Source organism: Cydia pomonella, chromosome 13, assembly GCF_033807575.1.
Source record: "Cydia pomonella isolate Wapato2018A chromosome 13, ilCydPomo1, whole genome shotgun sequence".
In the NCBI taxonomy this organism is placed as follows: Eukaryota; Metazoa; Arthropoda; class Insecta; order Lepidoptera; family Tortricidae; genus Cydia; species Cydia pomonella.
The window spans coordinates 289824-314476 of NC_084715.1; the positions used below are offsets into that span (position 1 = coordinate 289824).

General features: G+C 42.6%; 1 protein-coding gene across 1 annotated transcript in view; it reads left to right on the forward strand.

Moving 5' to 3' along the window:
• LOC133523963 (unconventional myosin ID-like) overlaps positions 1 to 22385 on the forward strand; it is a 70251-nt gene extending 47866 nt beyond the window's left edge. Inside the window, exons 4-18 of the mRNA XM_061859695.1 lie at positions 126 to 345; positions 3005 to 3202; positions 3626 to 3865; positions 4611 to 4761; positions 5101 to 5258; positions 6024 to 6145; positions 6499 to 6649; positions 8655 to 11057; positions 11853 to 12079; positions 12458 to 12607; positions 13018 to 13132; positions 13483 to 13663; positions 14635 to 14828; positions 15191 to 15336; positions 20194 to 22385. Of these exons, the coding sequence (XP_061715679.1) occupies positions 126 to 345; positions 3005 to 3202; positions 3626 to 3865; positions 4611 to 4761; positions 5101 to 5258; positions 6024 to 6145; positions 6499 to 6649; positions 8655 to 11057; positions 11853 to 12079; positions 12458 to 12607; positions 13018 to 13132; positions 13483 to 13663; positions 14635 to 14828; positions 15191 to 15336; positions 20194 to 20365 (4828 nt within the window). The 3' untranslated portion in view covers positions 20366 to 22385. The remainder of the gene's footprint in view (positions 1 to 125; positions 346 to 3004; positions 3203 to 3625; positions 3866 to 4610; positions 4762 to 5100; positions 5259 to 6023; positions 6146 to 6498; positions 6650 to 8654; positions 11058 to 11852; positions 12080 to 12457; positions 12608 to 13017; positions 13133 to 13482; positions 13664 to 14634; positions 14829 to 15190; positions 15337 to 20193) is intronic.
• The last annotated feature ends 2268 nt before the right edge of the window (positions 22386 to 24653 follow it).

The following is a 24653-nucleotide window of genomic DNA, read 5'->3' on the forward strand; positions in this document are numbered from 1 at the left end:
CTTTAATATTATCGAAACCCATTTTTGTTCAACCGCTGGTCTAGTATGAGCCGCCTTAAAAATGAGGCAATAACTCGAAAACATATTCCAATTAATTACTTTCATTAACAAAATATTTTTTCCAGAGTAAAGAATGTCCTCATCCAGTCCAACTCCATCCTGGAGACATTTGGCAACGCGAAGACCAATCGCAACGACAACTCGTCCCGGTTCGGAAAATACATGGACATCCACTTCGACTACAAGGGTGACCCGGTCGGCGGCCACATCAGCAACTACTTGTTAGAGAAAAGCAGAGTTGTGAGCCTGCAGCAGGGCGAGAGGAACTTCCACGCCTTCTATCAGGTAAATATGGACGTCTAGAGCCCGATGTTGCTACGGTTTCATGCCAACTGCTACGTCAAGTATGGCACTCTTGTAGGGTATGGTAAGTTACGCGTAGTCTAGCTAGCTTCCGTCTAGGTCGTAGCTTGACTTGTCAGAATGTAGTGGCAATGTGCAAGACCTATGGGACGACGATGCTTGCCTTGACTCGTATTGTCATTTTATTAAAGTTTAGATGTGATAAATCTGCGTGTCAACATGGATGACACGAAGTACTAATTAAATAAATAGGCTAAGCAGCTACTTTTATCTTCATTTGTGTAGGCACGAGTATTGGTGTATAATTAAATATTTATCTATTTGTTTTGGACTAGTCAGTGTATAAATCACGTCCGGTACTGCAGCGCAGCAATAAAAAATGCTGAGACACGTACACAACAATTTAACGAAACAAACGTATATAATGTTTGACTATAATATACATTTGTAACATAAAAACATTACACAGGTGACTCAGTTCGATAGTACTATCTCTGATAGCGATAACTTTAATCTCTATACACTTAGCAGTGAGTTCATATCCTGGAAAATGAGAATAATACAGTTTAGCTAACACACCTAACGTCGAAACTAAACTTGTCATCCCATATGTTTTACTATTTAAATCCTTAACACTTCATAAATTCTAGGGGCTTCGTGAACTCTAGACCTCACCAGTCCCAATCTGCTATAAAAAACTGAATCGGCAAAAATCTCCATATAATTTATTAATTATCGAATCTGCTCACTAAATTCACGAGAATGGTTGAGAAATGCGGCCGGTACAGCTGGATAACCGGTCTGATATACAAAAGCATTTTTGCCTAAGCTGACATTTATTTTTATTGGGAAGATGTAAGCATTTGACCACAATCTCGCCTGATGGTAAGTGCCAATGCGATCTAGAATGAAGCATAATTAACTAAGAGCTGTATATTCACTCTCGATTTGAAAATATCCAAGTTATAGTGGGCCGGGAATAGATTAGCGATTAGCAGATTATCTATACGCTGCAGAATTTGGTGAGAAGAATATTGTACGCATAAATTAATTTTCTGAAAGTATTTTTTGTTTTTATTTTCTATTTTAACAATACGTCATAATAATAAGTCAATATATTTATCAGTGATATTTGCCTAGATTTGTGTCCAAACATTTCAATAGAAAGCTCACTTGAATCTGATTGGTGCAATTGTCGAATTGTGTCAGCATTGATGCGTGCACGCTGCCATGTTTACTAGCCGATGTCATTGTTATACTGACATCTAATCTCTGACCAATTGTAGGCCTCATGTCGTTGGCGTAAGGTTGGAGAATGGTCAGTTAACAGTATCGATTGTACGTAGCACTTGTTATGTAAATTATTTCGTTGTATAGATTATGTGGGTTATTTAACTTTCATTGTAATCTATAAACATAAGCGAATCTTATCCTAAAACTCATAAAACTGAGGTATGAGTATAGTCTGCTTTTTAAAGTATGAAGTTAGTGCCCATAGGAAATAGTATGGAACGCTCTTTTATTTCTTAGAAAATGTATGGCGTAGTACCCCGATAGTTAAAAAAAACAGACTATAGATTCGTCTTAATAAGCATTGCACTGACTTTGCAGTGACAAAATGTGAAAATGGCACAAAATGTGACATTTTCATAGGGACCGTGCACGTTGGAGGTCCTGCCATCGTGTGAACTAAATCGGAAACTTAAACATGACATTGACACTTCACGCCAAAGCAGGTGCTGCCCCCTAACAGCGCACACACGCTCCCTTGCGCGTTGTAGGTTCTGCCATCTTTTGGCCATACTTAGAGCGGTGACTATTTAGGTAACATATTTACCCTACAGTCCTCTCAAAGGTATCTATCACACTTTATTATGTTTGTTTGTAAAGGTGTTATAAAGCTATTATATAATGGTAGATTCGTTTGACGCATAGTCCTATCCGATACTTTTGATGATGACTGTACCGGAAGACAGGGATCTCACATTGACGAGGCACGAACTGGTACTGAAATCAAATTCACTGTACATTAAGTTGAAGATGAAAACATAGTCATGATTACGAATACCAGCCGCGCGTGCGACACAATGCAGTCGCCGCGGCAGTTATGCACAAATAGCTGCAGTCCGCTAACTGCAGTTTCTGTGCTACACGATGAAACAATGTAGAGCCAGGATGCGTGCGAATTCTTTATAAATTATAACAGCAGAGCAAAGAATTAAAAACACTTATATGAAAGTACAACTTGAAATAAAGACAAATATACAAATCCACCGCCTCGGGTGGAGTTCGAGCTGACAGCTCTCTATTATACTATGACGCCGATCCACAGCTGTACTGAGCTACCCGAATCTTATCCAGTACCGGCCAATATCCCTAATTAATTTAGTGTTACAAACATGTGTTACATTAGAAATAAATAAAAAAAACATAGTTCGTCGTCACCCAACCGTCCAATTTTAAAATACTACAAAAACTTAGGTATCGTCAAACTTTACATATTCAATTATCAAACCCTGATGACGATTGTGTGTTACTCTTTTGACCATATATTTCTGTGCAAATTTCATACAAAATATTTCAGCTTATCGGTTTATTTATCGGTTTTGAGTTGTTAATAATATATTATGTTGTCTTCCAGTTACTGAGCACAAACAACCCGCACTCGAAGAAGTTCGGTCTAACGACGAACGCGCAATACAAGATCTTGGGCACCGAGCGAGCAACATCACAAGATTCTAAGCTATTTTCCCTAACGAATAGCGCCTTCAATGCCTTGGGCTTCGTGCAGTCTGTGCTTGACGACATTTGGAGCATCGTCGCTGGAGTTATCTTGCTGGTAAGTGCATTTTGAACCTTAACCGTATTAAGTTTAAGTTTAGTTTGCTCTGACGAGAGTATGTGAGGGGATAGCAGTACAGGGGTCCAAGATCTTGGGCTGCGAACGAGCAACTTAAGACTCCAAACTCTATTCCTAAATGAACAGCGATAGCGGCTTTTAATGCATTGGGCTTCGCATAATCCGTGCCGAGTGTAGCTGGAAAGTGCATTATGATCTTTATTTATACGAGTATCATGTCTTAGTGTAGTTTGCACTGACGAAAGTAGTGCGAGGTAAAAGGCGAGTAATATCATAGGGCATTAATCTTTATTCCCTAACGAATTGAGCTTTAGCTGTGGCTTCGCGCAGTCAGTTCGCGACGATATTTGGAACGCATGCTGTAAGGTATGACACGGCATGTATGTCTTCTTTGTTTTCCAGGGCGAGCTAACATTTACCGAAACGCAAGACGGCCAGTTAAATATTGGGGGCCCAGTCAAACAGTGCGTGGCCGCTCTAGGGGTCACAGAAGAAGGCCTCCGTGGGGCCATGGTGGGCCGCGTGTTATCTGCCGGCGGCGACCTTGTGTCCAAGGAGCATTCACTCAGCGACGCCAATTATACGAGATTGGCGCTCGCTAAGGCGGCTTATGATCGTCTTTTCACATGGATTGTCCAGCAGGTGGGTCACGGTGGGCATCAACCACTGTAGGTATTATTTCAGTTCCAACCAAATTTTCATATAGTCCTTACCTTTGAATATATAGTCTAGCCCTTCGAAAACTCTTCTTAGAGAAATGCAGCAATGTACAGATTGCTTAGACAGATTGTATGCAGGGGAAGTCACGTCTCTCTGCAGCTGACTACCTTTACTTTACATAGAGTCCGTCTAAGTCTGCAGCGCCTTTTTTTTTCTTCCTCGCGTTGTCCCGGCATTTTGCCACGGCTCATGGGAGCCTGGGGTCCGCTTGACAACTAATCCCAAGATTTGGCGTAGGCACTAATTTTTACGAAAGCGACTGCCATCTGCCCTTCCAACCCAGAGGGTAAACTAGGCCTTGTTGGGATTAGTCCGGTTTCCTCACGATGTTTTCCTTCACCGAAAAGCGACTGGTAAATATCAAATGATATCAAATGAGACGACAAATTTTCATGGGACGTTTGACGTTAATAGAGGTGCCGACACATTTTTGCCAATCGATGGCACCAATTTCAAGTGATCGTAGCTTTAGAATTAGAATAAATTAGTACAAAGATCTTTTCTAATACCCAACAACCTATCGTTGTATCTGTTTTTGTAGCCTTACTTCTTCAAAAGTTCTTGAACTGAATAACAATTATTAATAATCTAATAAATTATAGACAGTGTTCAACCACACAATTAAGCATATGCTTAGTTCTCTAACTTTATGTGTAATCGTTGATAGATAAACCGTGCGATCGAGGTCCCAGCCGGCACATACAAGAACACCCTGATCGGGGTACTCGACATCTACGGCTTCGAGATCTTCGACACCAACAGTTTCGAGCAGTTCTGCATTAATTACTGCAATGAGAAGCTGCAACAACTCTTCATTGGTTAGTTCATTTTACTGGAAAGATTCTAGTTAATAAGGTCGCTTGTTCCCTACGTAACAAGGTCTCAAAAGCGTTGCCTGGCGTTACAAAGCGTCTATAAGTAGTCTTTGGGAGTCATACTGCACCATAGACAAATTCAGTTGAACCAAGGTGTAGTTTTTATGGTTACACGACTGTGACAGGTCATTCGGTCTTACGCTTTCTTTCCGAGAGTCGGACTGGAAAAACCTGCGGATCTGTTCTAGCATGCAGGCCGCCGTTTGTGGGCATCTGGTCAAACACGTCTAGTTTCTCATTCTGGTACCTGTAGGGCTTATTGTTTGATTTGATACTTTACAGAACTGGTGCTAAAACAGGAGCAGGAAGAATACGCCCGCGAGGGCATCCAATGGACTCCGGTCCAGTACTTCAACAACAGAGTCATCTGTGAGCTGGTGGACGCGCCGCACCAGGGCATCATCTCCGTCATGGATGAGGCGTGCCTTAACCCGACTAAGGTTAGTTGATTTCTTTTCAACTATTAGATATGTTTGATGGACTGGAAATTGGAGGAGGATTTGGGTAATGATTATTGATATTTACAGATTTTGAAAAAAAAAAATGTATGTTTGAAGCCAATATCTCATTTCTATCTACGATCAAAAAGTTATTCGAGACCAAGTTAGGCTATATACTGTATTTTAATTAATTGTAACTATTATAACTTAAGATACGCTATAGGCAATAACTATTTTTATAGCATTTTCAATTATGTTGTTATATAATATGCGTTTTTCTTTTATCGTGTATTTTTATTTTTATTACATTTTTAACACGATTTTATTAGGTCGACCTGTATGTAACTATGTAATGGAATCTAAGGTAATTAATTTAATCATCTTCCAAGGATCGTAGCGTCATGAAAATTGGCAGCTGTATGTAGTTCTGATGACAATACAATAATATGGTACCGTCGAACTGGTCTGATGATGGAGCCGGAAGATATGAACTGGAACTTCATGGTGGAACATCGTATCATAGCTGTGTTTGGATTTGTTAAAAAAGTCTTGTAATGAACTTTGACCACGATTAGGTTTCAAGGTCTGATGATGAAGCCGGAAGATAGGCACTGGCATTCCATGATGGAATATCGTATTATAGTCGTGTTTGCACTTGTGAGAAAGGTCACGTAATGGACTTTGAATACGATCGGGTTTCATGGTTAAAAAGCGTGTTTTTCTAGTGTTTTTTAAAGTATTAATTTATTAATATTTTGTATGCAGATATCCGACAGCCAGCTCCTGGAAGCGCTGGACAAGCGGCTGGGCGCGCACCGCCACTACACGTCGCGCCAGCTCGCGCCCGCCGACAAGAAGCTCCAGCACGGTGTCCACTTCAGGATCACGTGAGGCTCCTCCCCTCTGCTCCTGCTCTCCTCCTCTCCTCCGGCCACTCCCGACCCGATGTTCTATTATACTACTAGCAACACTCTTAGGTGACCGTCGGTGAACTTTAGGTCTTTGCAGGAAGGTTGACGAGTTGCCAGTTAACACTATGGACGAAAGTACGAGATTGATTGAAATTTCTTTGGCAATTTTTCTTGTATATCTTTTTAACCTTCGATCCCGGGCATAGATAATATCAAAAACGTGATATAATTTATATGAAAGGTCGTGTGACATTTAGTGGTAACTTATTTGTCGATATGACATCGCGTCCACGGGCCTCCAAGGATCACACCGTTTATTTATATTCTAGACATTACGCCGGTGACGTGACGTACGCCATCACAGGTTTCATGGACAAGAACAAGGACTCCCTGTGGCAAGACCTCAAGCGGCTGCTACATTCTTCTTCGAATGCGTCGCTGGCCGACATGTGGCCTGAAGGCGGCGCGCACATACAGAAGGTTGGTTCATGCTGTCACTTGGATGGTGGATATCTGACTGAGGAAACAACCTAAATATGAAGCCTGATATAAGTACATTACTACAAAGGCTCGGAAAGAAAGTGTGAGCGAACCGAGGCCGTTTATTTCTACGAAGCAGGCAAACTCTTTTTCTTGCTGAAGAATTATATAGAAACTAGTAGAAACAAATAGTGTGGTTCAATAGTAGAATGTTATCCCGTTGTTTTACTTCTATCTGAAGATAGTAACTTGTAAGCACTGTGTTTCAATGATATTCGAAGTAGCCCAATCGTGCTTTACTATACACGACGAGAAACGAAGGTTTGGAGGCCCCGTAAATATAGACGGCCGAGCGTAGCGAGGTCGGTTAGGGTTACGCGGCCGGCAACCCCGTTTCTCGCTGAGATTTGTATAGTGCTTTTCTCAAACTTGCAATGAAATAATAATAATGAAATAGGTTGATGATGATAATTGTTTCATGTCCTAATGGGATAAGTAATAATAATGTAATAAAGAAAAAAACGCAAAAAATAGAAAAAAAGCATAATGGCAGAATTTTGATTATAGGTTTTTTATGGTTGAATGCCACGACGTGCCATAATTTGACGTTTAAAAAAATAGTACATTGTAGGAGGGGCCGGAAAACCGCTCAAAGATGGACGAGTGAGTTTGAGGGCCGACACGTTAATGGAGGCCTCAAATACTTCGAGTCCATCTTTGCGTTTCCGGCCGAGGCATTACATAGTGCTTTTCACGACTACTGCGAGGAAATAAGAAAACATTTGCATACTAGTTAAGTATAAATATTAATTTATATTAAAGTACTTATACTTATAAGTACTTTAATATAAATTAATATTTATATTGGCGTGAGGACAATTATTGAAAGAAAACGATGTATTTTTGCCAGGAACATTTATATGTTCTTCACTAGAACAATTAATTTTTATAGCGTAGATACGTGTATCTTATATTTTCAGTCAAACACAATTTGCACTATTTTCCAATCCAATTTAGTAGACAGTGCCCCCACCAAATTGAGCAAAAAAACACGGCCGTACCATCCTTTTCTCGAAGCAATTCAGACCATTTTCGACCCCCTGTAACTTCGTTGTGGATAAAACTAGAAGACTGAATTTTCAGTAACCATGCAGGCATTGTAAAGACACGGTATATTTCAAATTTCATTCAATTTGAACCAGTATTTTAAGAATTATAACGGGTCAAATTTCTTAATTTTGTCACTCACTGACTCACCGATCATCAAAATTCTAAAGCACTTCTAGCAGACCTAGAAGCTTCAAATTTGGAATATAAGTAGTGTTTGGTGTATGAATCAAGGAAAAACTAAAAAATCTAGAAAATACCGCAAAGAAAATTAAGCCCATACAGCCAAGTCTTCAGTTAAATTTTTCAATATTGGCTTTATTCGTAACGATGTTTTATGTTTTATTTATACATATATACAAAAAGTAGAAGGTACCGAAAAGGAAAAAAGTAGAACTGTCTACAAAATACAAAAAGAAATGAGATCCCATCAAAAACAATACTTGTCAAAAAAACCAAGTCTTGCAACTCAGTTGTTCTGCGGTAAAAAGTTGTGAGATCCATGTAATAACAAGTCGGTTATTAATTTATTCAGTCTCTACTTAAGCGACTTTCTGTCTTAATACGTCCAGTCTCTAAGACCACGATCGTGGTCCATAACAATTGAAAATCAATTGTGTCTGGAATCTCCGTACTCGAAGCATTAAGTTGTTACGTAATAATTAACAGCATCTTATAGTGACGCATATCAATATTAAAATTCTTTAATGTTTTATATAAATATATTGAGACTTGGCCATCGCACTAAATAATTGAATTTACATGTGTTTTCAGGCCATTGAATTTACACGTGTTTTCAGGCGATGGCCAAGTCTCAATATATTTGAGAAAAAAGTATTTAATTATGTTATGTTATGTATTTTCGTGCATATTGAGTAAGTATACAATTTGTTTTCAGACTTCAAAGCGGCCTCCGTCGGCGGCGACGCTGTTCCGCAACTCCATGGCGGCGCTGGTGGCCGGCCTGCAGAGCAAGGAGCCGTTCTACGTGCGCTGCGTCAAGCCCAACCCCGTGCAGTCGCCCAACGCCTGGGACGACCAGCTGGTACGTAGTAACAGGTCTACCGAGCCTCTCATCAACTCCATGGCGGCGCTGGTGGCCGGCCTGCAGAGCAAGGAGCCGTTCTACGTGCGCTGCGTCAAGCCCAACCCCGTGCAGTCGCCCAACGCCTGGGACGACCAGCTGGTACGTAGTAACAGGTCTACCGAGCCTCTCATCAACTCCATGGCGGCGCTGGTGGCCGGCCTGCAGAGCAAGGAGCCGTTCTACGTGCGCTGCGTCAAGCCCAACCCCGTGCAGTCGCCCAACGCCTGGGACGACCAGCTGGTACGTAGTAACAGGTCTACCGAGCCTCTCATCAACTCCATGGCGGCGCTGGTGGCCGGCCTGCAGAGCAAGGAGCCGTTCTACGTGCGCTGCGTCAAGCCCAACCCCGTGCAGTCGCCCAACGCCTGGGACGACCAGCTGGTACGTAGTAACAGGTCTACCGAGCCTCTCATCAACTCCATGGCGGCGCTGGTGGCCGGCCTGCAGAGCAAGGAGCCGTTCTACGTGCGCTGCGTCAAGCCCAACCCCGTGCAGTCGCCCAACGCCTGGGACGACCAGCTGGTACGTAGTAACAGGTCTACCGAGCCTCTCATCAACTCCATGGCGGCGCTGGTGGCCGGCCTGCAGAGCAAGGAGCCGTTCTACGTGCGCTGCGTCAAGCCCAACCCCGTGCAGTCGCCCAACGCCTGGGACGACCAGCTGGTACGTAGTAACAGGTCTACCGAGCCTCTCATCAACTCCATGGCGGCGCTGGTGGCCGGCCTGCAGAGCAAGGAGCCGTTCTACGTGCGCTGCGTCAAGCCCAACCCCGTGCAGTCGCCCAACGCCTGGGACGACCAGCTGGTACGTAGTAACAGGTCTACCGAGCCTCTCATCAACTCCATGGCGGCGCTGGTGGCCGGCCTGCAGAGCAAGGAGCCGTTCTACGTGCGCTGCGTCAAGCCCAACCCCGTGCAGTCGCCCAACGCCTGGGACGACCAGCTGGTACGTAGTAACAGGTCTACCGAGCCTCTCATCAACTCCATGGCGGCGCTGGTGGCCGGCCTGCAGAGCAAGGAGCCGTTCTACGTGCGCTGCGTCAAGCCCAACCCCGTGCAGTCGCCCAACGCCTGGGACGACCAGCTGGTACGTAGTAACAGGTCTACCGAGCCTCTCATCAACTCCATGGCGGCGCTGGTGGCCGGCCTGCAGAGCAAGGAGCCGTTCTACGTGCGCTGCGTCAAGCCCAACCCCGTGCAGTCGCCCAACGCCTGGGACGACCAGCTGGTACGTAGTAACAGGTCTACCGAGCCTCTCATCAACTCCATGGCGGCGCTGGTGGCCGGCCTGCAGAGCAAGGAGCCGTTCTACGTGCGCTGCGTCAAGCCCAACCCCGTGCAGTCGCCCAACGCCTGGGACGACCAGCTGGTACGTAGTAACAGGTCTACCGAGCCTCTCATCAACTCCATGGCGGCGCTGGTGGCCGGCCTGCAGAGCAAGGAGCCGTTCTACGTGCGCTGCGTCAAGCCCAACCCCGTGCAGTCGCCCAACGCCTGGGACGACCAGCTGGTACGTAGTAACAGGTCTACCGAGCCTCTCATCAACTCCATGGCGGCGCTGGTGGCCGGCCTGCAGAGCAAGGAGCCGTTCTACGTGCGCTGCGTCAAGCCCAACCCCGTGCAGTCGCCCAACGCCTGGGACGACCAGCTGGTACGTAGTAACAGGTCTACCGAGCCTCTCATCAACTCCATGGCGGCGCTGGTGGCCGGCCTGCAGAGCAAGGAGCCGTTCTACGTGCGCTGCGTCAAGCCCAACCCCGTGCAGTCGCCCAACGCCTGGGACGACCAGCTGGTACGTAGTAACAGGTCTACCGAGCCTCTCATCAACTCCATGGCGGCGCTGGTGGCCGGCCTGCAGAGCAAGGAGCCGTTCTACGTGCGCTGCGTCAAGCCCAACCCCGTGCAGTCGCCCAACGCCTGGGACGACCAGCTGGTACGTAGTAACAGGTCTACCGAGCCTCTCATCAACTCCATGGCGGCGCTGGTGGCCGGCCTGCAGAGCAAGGAGCCGTTCTACGTGCGCTGCGTCAAGCCCAACCCCGTGCAGTCGCCCAACGCCTGGGACGACCAGCTGGTACGTAGTAACAGGTCTACCGAGCCTCTCATCAACTCCATGGCGGCGCTGGTGGCCGGCCTGCAGAGCAAGGAGCCGTTCTACGTGCGCTGCGTCAAGCCCAACCCCGTGCAGTCGCCCAACGCCTGGGACGACCAGCTGGTACGTTATGTTATTAATAGTAACAGGTCTGCCGTGCCCCTCATCGACCTCGACCGCTTCGCTGGGTAAAAAAGAAGCAGAAAAAACCTCGCGTCATTTGTGCACAAGCTCTAAGCGCCGAGAATTTTTTACGGCGCTTACGACGTTTTCGTCGCGTGGTACAGGTTGTGATTAAAACAGGAAATATTACTTTGCTAATCCGCGAGAAAATAATGTGCTAGTCAATCAGTGCTAACCCGTTATACTTACTTGCGTATTTTTACATGCAATGAATGTTCCCGCCCTCCCACCGCAGAAATAATTACGCAAATAAATATAACAACCCACCACCAAAAGTACAAAACTCGATGCGTGTTTCGCCTCTACGTGGCATCCTCAGGAGATGCGGCAGAAGTTGACGGTCTGACACCCGACAACTGAAAGAGCCGTCTAGCTAGAATGGTCGGCCATATTTATACCTTGACCAGTCTCCCTACTGTGCATGCGTGAGTGAGATGGAAAAATTCGTAATAATGGTGATATGTTTATACACTGATTGACTAGCACGTTATTTTCTCGCGGATTAGCAAAGTAATATTTCTTGTTTTAATTAGCATGGATTTCCGCAAAGTAACGCCTGATTCTATTTATTACAGGTTGCGATTGCGACAATTTCATTGTTTGGTATGATTCGTCTATCGCAATAAATTGTCAATGGTTCGAATTGATATCCAATGAAACATCAGATCAGTCTAAACGGAGATCGTGTTCAAGTGAAATGTTATAGGATGGTGATAGTGAAGTTTGTGTCGGCAGGTGCGCCACCAGGTGGCGTACCTGGGGCTGGTGGAGAACGTGCGCGTGCGCCGCGCCGGCTTCGCGTCGCGCCAGCGCTACGACCGCTTCCTCAAGCGCTACAAGATGCTGTCGCAGTACACGTGGCCCAACTTCCGTGGCTCCACAGACAAGGACGCCGTCATGGTGCTGCTCAAGGATCTGCAGGTCAGCGATGTGCAGTACGGACATACGAAGCTCTTCATAAGGTCAGTACACATATATTCGGCCTCTGTCGTCTGTAAAGCAACAATTATATATTCTGTTACGAAGACCGAAGTGTGAGAGTGCTTGAGAATGCTGCAAGAAATTTAAATTTTAGATATTAAAGGATACATTTGAATCTAGCTCTTAAATATAAGCTAATTCCGTAAATGGTCTTGCTGTTATTTACGGAATATCAATATATAATATCATGATCTTACTATAATTTGTCGTACTATAATTTTGTGACAGTGTTGTCAGTATAACAGAAACCATAAAATAGCACGGCGTCAAGTCCTACGACTCTTCTCCTTGCGCACAGACTACTAGATAGGATGGTTTATTACTGTTACGATAAGTACGATGTTTACTTTGATTGGCAGGAGCGCGAGAACCCTCCACGGGCTGGAGGCCGCGCGCGCCGCGCTCATCCCCTCCATCGTGGTGCTGCTGCAGAAGCTGTGGCGCGGCACCCTGGCGCGCATGCGCTACAAGAAGATGAAGGCGGCGCTCACCATATACAACGCCTGGAAGTTAGTATACTCTATTTATATTCAAATATATTCATCGTTAAATGTTTTTGTTCCTACTCGGGAGAGAAGTACGTTGCTCGCGATAGGTGGAGCGGTGTCATCGTGAGGCACATGACAACACCTGCTTCCAAAACATGAAGATTGTTGACCTGGTACATGCCACAAAATTGCTTGTATTGATAAGTTGTATGGGGAATATTTATGTGATATGTCGCCACATATCAATACTATTTGAATTGTTTATCAAAATAATTTCAAGGGTTGGTACATTTTTTTGACCACCTTTGACAACACTCATTCAACAATATTGAAGTTCAAGAATTCAAATAAGCTACCAAGTTTTTGACTCTGTCCGAATATCTACTTATTTATGTATGCTAATGAAAGTAATGGAATCCAATATTTTCCAGACGCTACTGCTACCGGCGCTACATCGCGGCCGTGCAGCGCGAGCTGCAGCGCCACCGCCGCGTCGTCAGCGCCTGGCCGCCGGCGCCGCGGCGGGTCAACACCACCCTCATACAGGTATTTCGAAAACTTCTCTTTCTTCAAACATTCACCATGGGAAAGTCACATATTTGATCTCCATCACGTTAGGTATTCCAATTTATGAGTCTGCTTTCAGTTTGAATTTGAACTGCCATTCGACTCTTGAGTTTTTTTTCATTTTATTCGTTCCGTGCATGACTGTGGCGCCATCCCGACAAGTATGGGAAACATTAGTTATCTGACAGTTTACAGGTGTCATCCTATGAAAGATTGCATTTTTTCAATCGCGTGTTAAGTTGTTGTTTCAATCAATACACGTTTCGCGTCGGCAATACACGTTTTAAATTGTGACAACTATTGCATGCTGAAGTAATATATAATTCCAGGCCGCCTATCGCCGCTGGAGGGCCTACCTGACCCTCAAGCCGATCCCGCGGGCACAGTGGCCGCAGCTCAAGATGAAGATCTGCGCCGCCAGCGCTCTGCGGAGCCGGCGGAGAGACTGGGGCGCTGGGCGGCAGTGGCTAGGGGATTACCTGGCTGATGACAAGTACAACCCTAAAGCTGGTGAGTCTACTTGATCCTCAATACCGAGGGCACAGCTCGAGATGAAGATCTGCGCCGCCAGCGCTCTGCGGAGCCGGCGGAGAGACTGGGGCGCTGGGCGGCAGTGGCTAGGGGATTACCTGGCTGATGACAAGTACAACCCTAAAGCTGGTGAGTCTACTTGATCCTCAATACCGAGGGCACAGCTCGAGATGAAGATCTGCGCCGCCAGCGCTCTGCGGAGCCGGCGGAGAGACTGGGGCGCTGGGCGGCAGTGGCTAGGGGATTACCTAGCTGATGACAAGTACAACCCTAAAGCTGGTGAGTCTACTTGATCCTCAATACCGAGGGCACAGCTCGAGATGAAGATCTGCGCCGCCAGCGCTCTGCGGAGCCGGCGGAGAGACTGGGGCGCTGGGCGGCAGTGGCTAGGGGATTACCTGGCTGATGACAAGTACAACCCTAAAGCTGGTGAGTCTACTTGATCCTCAATACCGAGGGCACAGCTCGAGATGAAGATCTGCGCCGCCAGCGCTCTGCGGAGCCGGCGGAGAGACTGGGGCGCTGGGCGGCAGTGGCTAGGGGATTACCTGGCTGATGACAAGTACAACCCTAAAGCTGGTGAGTCTACTTGATCCTCAATACCGAGGGCACAGCTCGAGATGAAGATCTGCGCCGCCAGCGCTCTGCGGAGCCGGCGGAGAGAGAGAGAGAGAGAGAGAAAAAATGTGTCCACTAAAATGAAGCAGTTAAGACGTCCTATTTATATACCTAAAACTCGTTAATATGGTGTGGTGCAAGAGTAACAAAAAGTTATATTTTAAAGCAAGAAATACTATCAATCTTATATGCCAAATGTTTACGCTAACATTTTCATACTTTGGTTACCTAACGCAAAAGTCTTTAATTTTGTATTTGAAACATTTTCACCTTTCTAGGACTTTTAACCAATTTTTCAATAGCTATTAAAGCAAATTTGTTTCGTTATCCAGCCGTGTACCGGTCAGCCCTGGCGGCCCTGCAGAAGGCGCAGCAGGCCGGCGCGGCGCTGTTCTCGTGCCGCGTGCACAAGTTCAACCGCCACAACAAGCTGGCCGACCGGTGCCTGCTCGTCACGGACCATAGCATTTACAAACTCGATGCCAACACCTTCAAAGTGTTGAAGAAACCTACGCCTATCACTGAGGTAACTCAACATTTAAGAGTAGTGTTTTGGACCGCGTTGAAGAAACCTAATCCTATCACTAAGGTAAGGTAAGATTTAATAGTACCCCGAGGCAGTGTTTTTGGACCGCATGTATTAAATTCTTGTATGTATGTAATTCATGTATAAAGCTTCCTAAGAGATGCTTACTCATCACGGACCACAGCGGTTACAAATTAGATGCTCAAAGTGTTGAAGAAACCTTCGCCCATTACTGAGGTAAGACAAGACTCTTCAGTTAATTAAGGTGTACCTCAAAGAAATTATTTATTTACCACATGTGCCTATACCTAAATGGCTCATTGTTTGTGATCGCAGCTCATGCGATATCGTTTACTATTCAGGTGGGAGCAGTCCGCGTGATGAGCTCGGACGCGCAGCTGGTGGTGATCAGCGTGCCCCACGCGAAGAACGACCTCGTCATCGGCCTGGCCTCCGACTTCGAGCTTGTTGGCGAGCTAGTTGGAGTGCTCGCCAACCGGTATCACATGTGAGTTTTCTTTTATACCGTTGCTAGTTATACTGTAGTATTTTATACAATCGTGATATAATAGAGAACTATTCAGTCGAGCACCGTATTTAGGCAACGCAGCTTGCTGAGTTGCCTAAGGAAGGTACGAGATAGAAAATCTTGATTATATCACTATTGTATGAGATGTGTAACGTAAACACACGTTATTGTCTGTATGATGTTTATTATAATACTACTTAATTAAGTCTGCTACATGCTTATATAGTAAATAACGCGAGAGGGGAACACACTCCACATTACATCTCCGCAATTAATAGAAAAAAAAATTACAGTAATACTTTTTTTTTTCGAAAATAAAGGATTATTTAACCTTAAATAGGTAGGTACTAATTACTAACTAAATATAAGTAACCAAACATACAACAAGTTGTCAGTTTGTCAATGAATGCTCGTGACACAATGTAAACAAGCACGTAAGTTAATCGTATGACTAAGCCTTAGGTACGTAACTCAATTATAGCTATGCATTTGGAAATCTAATTTAGGTTTTAAACAATTTTGTACGGTTTTTGTGAACAATTTCATCCTTCGTATTTATTTTTATCTTTACATTTGCGCCTAGATCACTTAAAACAGGATAAGGACCTAAGTATACACTTTGTGTCTTGTCGTTTAACGGATTTCTTAACAAAACGAAATCACCCGTGCAATAAGATGCAGGGTTAATTTGCCTATCGTAATATTGTTTCCTAATTAGCTTACTTTTATCTAGATTATCTTTAGCATCTCGCCGACTCAATTGTAAGCGATACCTCAACTCTAACGGGTAGCTATCGTAATTATACAATGGTTCAATAGAGGTTGTAAGATTTGTAGGTATGTTACACAGCTTACTAAATACCAGCTCGTGCGGTGTGCACTTAGTCTCCGAGTGTACACTGCAATAGGGTTGTTTCCATCTACAAATCTTAGGGCAGAATTGTATCCCAATAAATTCTTTTGGATTATAAGAACATGTTAAACTACTTTTAGGGGACCTGTAATGACCATATTTTTGTAAATATTGAATTTAAAATATCTTTTGGCACACGTCACGTGACCAAACTCGAAACGTCATTGAAGATTCTGATGACGTCACAACTCTCGGATTGACACTGTTGACAGTTAGGCGATAAACAACAAATGACAAATGTCAGTTGACAGTTTGTATCTTCTACGTGTGTATGTAGTTATGTGTCAAACCGTAAACTGTGACGTCACACAATTTTCAAAGTGCGTTTTGGGCGCGAAAGCATCTGTCAAGATATATTTTGTTAATTTAACATATTTAAAGCCGTTTTTAGTATAAAAGTTGAATTTCAGGGCAACTTTTAGTTAATATAGAACGTAATACAAGCGTTTCAAAAAATTGGAAACAACCATATTGTACGCAAAGCACCAGTATGGTAACCACGTGCTCCATGAGGATGTATGATTTTCGGTATGTATTCTAAGATACGCACCCATAGTTTTGTGTGAATTTTCAAGCGCTCCGATGCTCTCGTGGTGGCAAAACAGACAGCCCCATGTGCAGAGCGTGCATGGAAGAAGAGGAAACAACAAAACACATTCTTCTAGACTGCAAACAGGTAGAAGTATACAAGAGCAAATACCTAGGGACTCCGTGCACACTAAAGGAGGCAGTTAGCAACCTGAAAACACTGCTAGGCTTCGTGGAGGAGCTGGGGTGGTTAGAGTAGCGCTACCTCGTTTTCACGCAAAATAGGCAGAATGGTTTGTCGAGTTGCGGAAAATGCCCAGAAGCACTAACTAACTGCTCTCGTGGTGGTAGGCGGTGAATGTTATGTGATTAATTTGAAACAATTTACATACCTCCGTCATGGTGCTCGCAATGAACTCGCTGGCGCGGTCCGTCGCTATCCCCCGGGGAATACCATACCTTAGCACAAAGTTTTCGACGAACGCCTTCGCGATCGTGACTGCGTCCTTGGACCGTAATGGGTATACTTCTGTGTTTTGGTAAGGTCACACTGAAGAGTGAATTTGTACGTAAAGTTATCGTCATCTTTATTTATTGGACCTACAATGTCGAGGTATATTTTTTCAAAAGGGTCGCCATGTGATGTGGGAAATACACGTTGTTGTCTGTATGATGTTAATTATAATATAATACTACTTAATTAAGTCGGTTACATGCTTATATATAGTGAGTAACGTGAGAGGGGAACATACTCCACACTACATGTATACAATACTTTTTCTACGAGTCATCTTAAATAATACTTTTTTACTATAAAACCTAAATAATTTATGAAAATTGGTAATTATCTCAGTAGACAAAAAAAGTAGTACAATAGTTACGAGGGGGGTAAGTGAAATTTTGGATACGAGGGTGGTAATTCCCGACAGCCGCAAGCTGGAGGGAATTAAAGACCCGAGTTTGCAATATTTTTACCCCCGGAGATACACACAATGTTTTTAATCACACTTGCGAAGAAAAAACAAAATTTTAAGCGAAATAATTCTTAAATACGGTGACATCAAACATTCGTCCGCCATTTTGTAATTTCTTGGCAGGTGAGGTATCGAAGGCACAGACCTATTCGGCATTCAACCACGATTGAAAATTATGTAAAAATAGTTTAAACGGCTGTTAAATTAATCAAATTAAATAATTTTAAACATAAACAAAAATATTACATTTGAAACGCCAGTATTTTAAAAGTAAAACTCATTTATGCTACTTGGTTTGTATGAATAAGTGACATAATTAAAGAAAAAAGCTATAACTCCCTAGGGAAACTTCTGAGGAAATAAAATAGGCCTTTGTCCTTCAGCACACCTGCATGAAATAAGATCTTTTTCGAGCAAGTGTGATGAAAAGGACATAAACGCGCGGCGTTCCCACGCCCCGCGCCCGTTTAGTGTTTTCTAAGAGGCGTGGCGGCACGTGATTAGGCGGGTCCACATCCACACAGAGCGAGCAACCTCGCGAGAAAATCTAATCGCGCGGCAAACGATGGGCCCCGCGCGGCCGCGTGCTCGTGTAACTTTTGCCTCAGCCGAGCTAATTTGCTCGGAAAAATGGCGTCCCTCAGTCAGCTGGTCAGAATGGTGCTGCACATATTCACTGCCGTGGCTCGTGTATGATTTATTTTTCTTTTCAAAGCAATCCAAAAGACAAAACGAAAACTAACTAACTTGCAGGAGATTTTGGGTGCAATAAATCTATAATCAATCACGATACGCAAATCGGCTCTTTAGAGGTTAGAAAATGGAGTAAGACGAATTTTGAACGCATTTTAAAAAAGGACAATTGCACGTAAAACTTAAATGGCAAACACAAATTGAAGAAAGGTATCACTTTCAGGGAGATGGCGCTTCCCAAGCAGCGATATTTAACGATGGAAGACTTGTACACCAGTCTCCGTCTATTTATTAAATTTACAATCAAATGAAACATCAATCCTCTCTTATTCCCCTTTTCATATAGTTGGGATCTCTAGCATACCATATCATGTATGTAAATGAAGCATTGTTACCTTCATTCCTCAGTTTGGACTTAATCTGTGGCAGTCAATGACAGATGACAGTTGACAGAGTAAACGTCAGAATGTCAGACGAAGTTTATAAAGAGTGCATTGTAACGATCGCATATAAGAATTATAATTTAATAGAAAATTAGAAATAAATACTTGGTGGAATAATAGCTTTAATGTTTTTTCTCTTTTCAGGTGAGTACCTAAGATATTTAGTCAAGTTCCACTGTAATCAATGTGTTAAGCTAGGTATAAGTGATTGTTAATATAAAAACCTATTCTCTTTTCAGAGCAACACAATTTTGTTTTTATTTCGCCTCCACATATCAAACACTGTGTGTAACGCACATTATATGTATTTGCTACGTAAAAGTATATTAATTTGCAACATTGGTCTTTATTCATATTCACCAAATAAACACGTCCCGACCAGCGCGCAAACGACTGAGGCGCCTTTGAGCATGCCGACAAACAGACACCGAGCGGCTCGGCCAAGGTCGCGCTCGCCCGAGGAAAACGTGCGTTTTGCCTCGGCCGAGGCAACGCTATATTGGCAGTCTTGTGCACGAGGAAAATGCCTCGGGCGTATACTCGCTCTGTGTGGACCCGCCTATTGGTCAATCACGTGCCGCCATACTCTATATAATTTATAGTTGACTACAGCGTATCGAAATTAATCTTATAGTTGAGTACGAGCCCATACTGAAAACGCAATTATAGTCGGTATACGAAATGTGTGACGTGTATGCCATGAAATGTCGTTTATAGTTAACATGTGAAGTCGATTTGACGTAAGTAATGTAGTTTATTCATATAAACTTCATAAAAAAACCGAAACGGTAATTAAGTTTCAAAATAATGATAAAAATTTCATTTGTATCGTAATTAGCAATCTTTCTCAGGTCAGTATTTTTATTAATTAAAAAAAAGTTAATGTTTATTTGTTTTTCAAAAAAATATTGAAGTTTGAAGTGAGTAGGTTTTCCATTTTTGGAAGTTGTCTTACAGTTTTAGGTTTTAAAAGGAAAAACGGGAACTCAAATGAAAACTGTGTTGTATTGTGTAATAAGAGACTTTTAATTTATTATATTAAAAGGCCGTTGATTACTACCTAAGGAGATAGCAGAGATTGTTAACAATTCGCCTGAATAAGTTTTCAAAATATTGCCCCGGTATTTGTTAAAAAAAAGCTATGTGCATATCGGCTGCAACTTATCAATGCGCCGTCGTATAGGGCAGAATTTTGATTATATGATGAAATTATATGATGATCATGATCAATGGACGGTGGTCCGAGTTCTGAAACGTTGAAAAAATTGAAATAATTTATTTTCAGGCTCACCGGGTCTGAATTACCCGTGGAGGTGGAGAGCGGCGCGACGACCCGCTGCACGCTGGGCGGCAAGTCGCGCGCGCTGCAGCTGCCCGCCTCCCCCGCCGCGCCCGCGCCGCCCTTCACGCACGCGCACAACGTCATCACCTACCATCCCGCGTCCGCCAGGGCGTAGACACAGGTCCGCGCTGCCCGTGCAGGTGGAGAGCGGCGCGACGACCCGCTGCACGCTGGGCGGCAAGTCGCGCTGCGTCCGCCAGGGCGTACATTTCGCTCAGACAGTCAATAGGCGCTCCTTCTGCTCTACCGACCCTTTGTAAGCGGAATATATGTACAAACGCAAAAGTTACAAAACGACGAAAAAGCTTTTAGACGGTCCCGGATCTCGTGGAAACAGTCTTACTGAAAAATACGTCTGGTCGAAACCATTTCCTACCTGCGGGCCAAATAATAAAAATCACCATCAATAAAGAGTAATGAAATCTAAAATCGAACCCAATTTTCTGTGAGATGACATTTAATTTAAGAATAATTTAAGAAGGCTGAAGAAATATCACCCAATGAATCTTGCACCACTCTTGGGGATAATGACGAAAATAAAATATCCATATTCCTATACAGAACAAAAATATTTTAACACAAATATGTCTGAAACAAATAATTTTCTTTTTTCAAACTGCTGTTAGTATTCTATTTCAATTCTAGATATCATTCGATCTATTTTATTTCCGTGATGCCCTTATGTGCATAACAAAATGAACGATGACTGTATTTTAAGCCATAGTGATACGAATTGTAAAGTAATTTATAAGTACCAATAATTTATTCGAGTGATAAAAATAATATTTACAGTACATATGGGGCTACTTTATAGCACTAGTGCGAGAAGTAGCATATTACGTTACTGTGTCGAACATTTAAAGGGCCATATGTACTGTAAAACGTTGTACGATACATGTGCGAATAGGTAATTCGCAACTCGTGTCGATTTAAAACACTCCCTTCGGTCGTGTTTTAATTTATCGCCACTCGTTTCGAATTTCCTATTTTTCGCACTTGTATCGTAATGTACTATAGTCTGCTACCTTCCTTTTTAGTCGGTTTATTAATTTAAGCCGTCCTGGGGCTATTTCATGTGTTAAGTAATAACTCGTAACATGACAACCGAGAAATTAATTTTATACATTATGTTATAATTATAAAATTACAAAATGTATTTCAAAACACGGCCCCTTGAAGCTAGCACAACTAATACTTCTGAAAGGTAAGGCCGAGTCGCGCAAATGGTTATGCTAGCTACTTATAAATGTTTTTATTATGAATTTAATTATGATTTTACCATTAAAAGCTTTTATGAGGACAATGATTTCCGATGAGTTAATCGAGGGCAATTATATTTTTGGATGTTTTTTATTGATTTAATTGTAATTAATTATTTTCTTTATAATTAAGTCATTGCTTAGTTATATTTAATATTATGTAAATAGCTTATTTACTGTTTTGAACGCAATAGCGTCTACTTAAAGGAAACGCACAAAATACCACGAATATTTATTTTTCCCTTTGGCCGCCACAGAAAGGAGTATAAAATGAACCTTAACACTTTGTTATAAAGTTTACTACTGCGTGTTATAAAAAATAGAAGTGGCGGTTGAAAGGTTTACAACGATATCCTAGTCTTATATTACTTAATGATTGTTTCGATCCAGAATTTTCAGATTGTGAAATTTAAGAGGAAAGAAAAAGGATCGCCTGTAAATTTCCATACAGAGTGAATCGTTTAAACTGATTTTGAGTGTAAGCCTTTGCAGCTTGTCAAATGTTAACAAACACTAAAGGAGTTTTATTGTTAAAATTGGTAGTATATTCCAGATACTGAAATAACAGTTCGATTGGCCAACTCTCCACCAAATACATACATCGGAGCGGCCAGAGTGTTCACTAATATCTAAACGAAACCTTTATCATAATGCTCAGATAATTTTGAGCATCTAGGCAGCTCCGGTATACCTGATGGCGACTGTACATGTGTATATACAGTAGGTTTGAACGTATTTCAACATCTGGGATATAAAACAAGGTTCAACACATGGCGGTGTGGGGTCGCCGCGACATATATGTATATACGAGAACAATTCGGATGTGCCTTCATGTGGTGCCATGAGTTAATGTATTCAATACAATCTTTTACCTGATGCGTGTTTGTTTGTTCAACCTCTTCCTATACCATTTTACCTTTTATAAACTTCCTAAAGGCTGCCTTTCCACCAGAGATTTGCGAGGATGCGTACCAAGATATGTGTATGAAATATAGACAGTATAATATTAGTTATATCTCAATATAAGCCAAGTCTCAATATATTTATATAAAACATTAAAGAATTTTAATATTGATATGCGTCACTATAAGATGCTGTTAATTATTACGTAACAACTTAATGCTTCGAGTACGGAGATTCCAGACACAATTGATTTTCAATTGTTATGGACCACGATCGTGGTCTTAGAGACTGGACGTATTAAGACAGAAAGTCGCTTAAGTAGAGACTGAATAAATTAATAACCGACTTGGTATTACATGGATCTCACAACTTTTTACCGCAGAACTGAGTTGCGAGACTTGGTTTTGGTTTTTTTGACAAGTATTGTTTTTGATGGGATTATATTGTCCACTAGAGCTGCGCTGAGCGAGGATATTCGTATTCATATTTATTAATAATGTACACATACATTACATGTCAAAATTACAATCAGTGAAATGATCATTAAGCGGATTTTGATTAATACCAACATCTAAATAATAATATAAAAATTATTCACGTGTTCAATAAAATCACAAATTAAAAACTAATATTTTACTATTTTCTAAATTTCCAATACTTCATTAATGTTATAGGGAGCGTGCATGAACTGTAGGAAGCAGCACAGGAGCCGTCAGATTTTTGGCGCGAGGCGTATATGTGATGTTTATTGTTCCGGTGTAGCCCAAAAGATGGCAGAACCTACTACGCACAAGAAAACACGTGACGTGTAAATGTACATGTTTATGGTTCCGATTCAGGCCACAAGATGGCAGACCCTCCAACCTCCAACGCGCACGGTTCCGTTAAAAGACGTCAATTAGCCATTTTTTTTACTCATTATAAAATGAATTATCATTTTATATAGTGGATATTTGTTCACGAATAGCATTGTAGATTTTAGGGCCTCGTATGTAATAGGGCATAGTATGGGTCGTTATGGTAGTTTTTGATTTGGTTTGGTTAGTCTGAATCTGGATGTTTTAAATAATTTTTAGGCTTGCGCAGAGACGAGAAACACTCTGTTTAGCATAAAACCGAAGGTGCAGAGTGTCTCAAAACTTTTGTGCATGGCTAAGCTGCAGGAAACAGCAGAGCTCGGAAACGGACAAAAGAAGATACTGTGTTAAAAAAACATATTAGTGAAAAGCAAGGAAGGATGATTTATTTATTTATTATTACAAATAACAAATTGCACCTTACAGCTAATGCCTAATGATGATCAGCTTTGAACCCGTAGTAGGCCAAAGGACGCGCTCCTCTACGGCTGGCCGGGCGCCCGAAATATGCCAAGTTGCTGCAAAGCCCTTATAAAAAGACAGCGGGGTCCCTATGCAGGGCTTTGCATTCGTGTAGGCCGGATGTATCCCAGCAAGTCGTAGTTTCGAGCAAGAACTAAGGCCGAGCAGCAGGCGAGCCGAAATCTAAAAATTCGCAAACTAGGGAAAAATCGGTAATGTACCTATTACATGTTATAAACTAATCGAGAACTAGTCAAAAGAAATTAAGACATCATAAAAATGTTGTTATGGTACTGAATCCTCGGGGTGCGAGTTCAACTCGCACTTAATCTTTTTTTTTCAAACCAGGGGGCCCCGCGAGTTATTGTGCTAAGGACCCCGCGCCTTCTTAATCCGCCCATAGTTGCTTGGAATAATAAGGAAATAATGTTGCCATCGGGAACCGCAACAAGCAACCAGTTGTTGAACATCGAATTGTTATTATACCTATATATATTATCTTACAGCGTTTTGCTAAATTGGTATAAATTATTTCCCTATTAAATTAAAATGTATTCTAAACTGTACCTAATTTATCATTATTGTTTATTGATTCAATTTTTTTTTATACTACGTCGGTGGCAAACAAGCATACGGCCCGCCTGATGGTAAGCAGTATCCGTAGCCTATGTTCGCCTGCAACTCCAGAGGAGTTACATGCGCGTTGCCGACCCTAACCCCCTCCCGCCCCTCGTTGAGCTCTGGCAACTCAAAATCAAAAAAATCAAAATAAAATAGACTAGAATAATAATTACGATGTCAAAATTTACATTTTTATTCATATTCCCATAAATAATGATTTCATGTCAAAAGACCAATAGGTACAAGTATAAAAATGTCGTAACACTAGGACACTAGGTTGCGTGACAGTCGTGCACGCTCC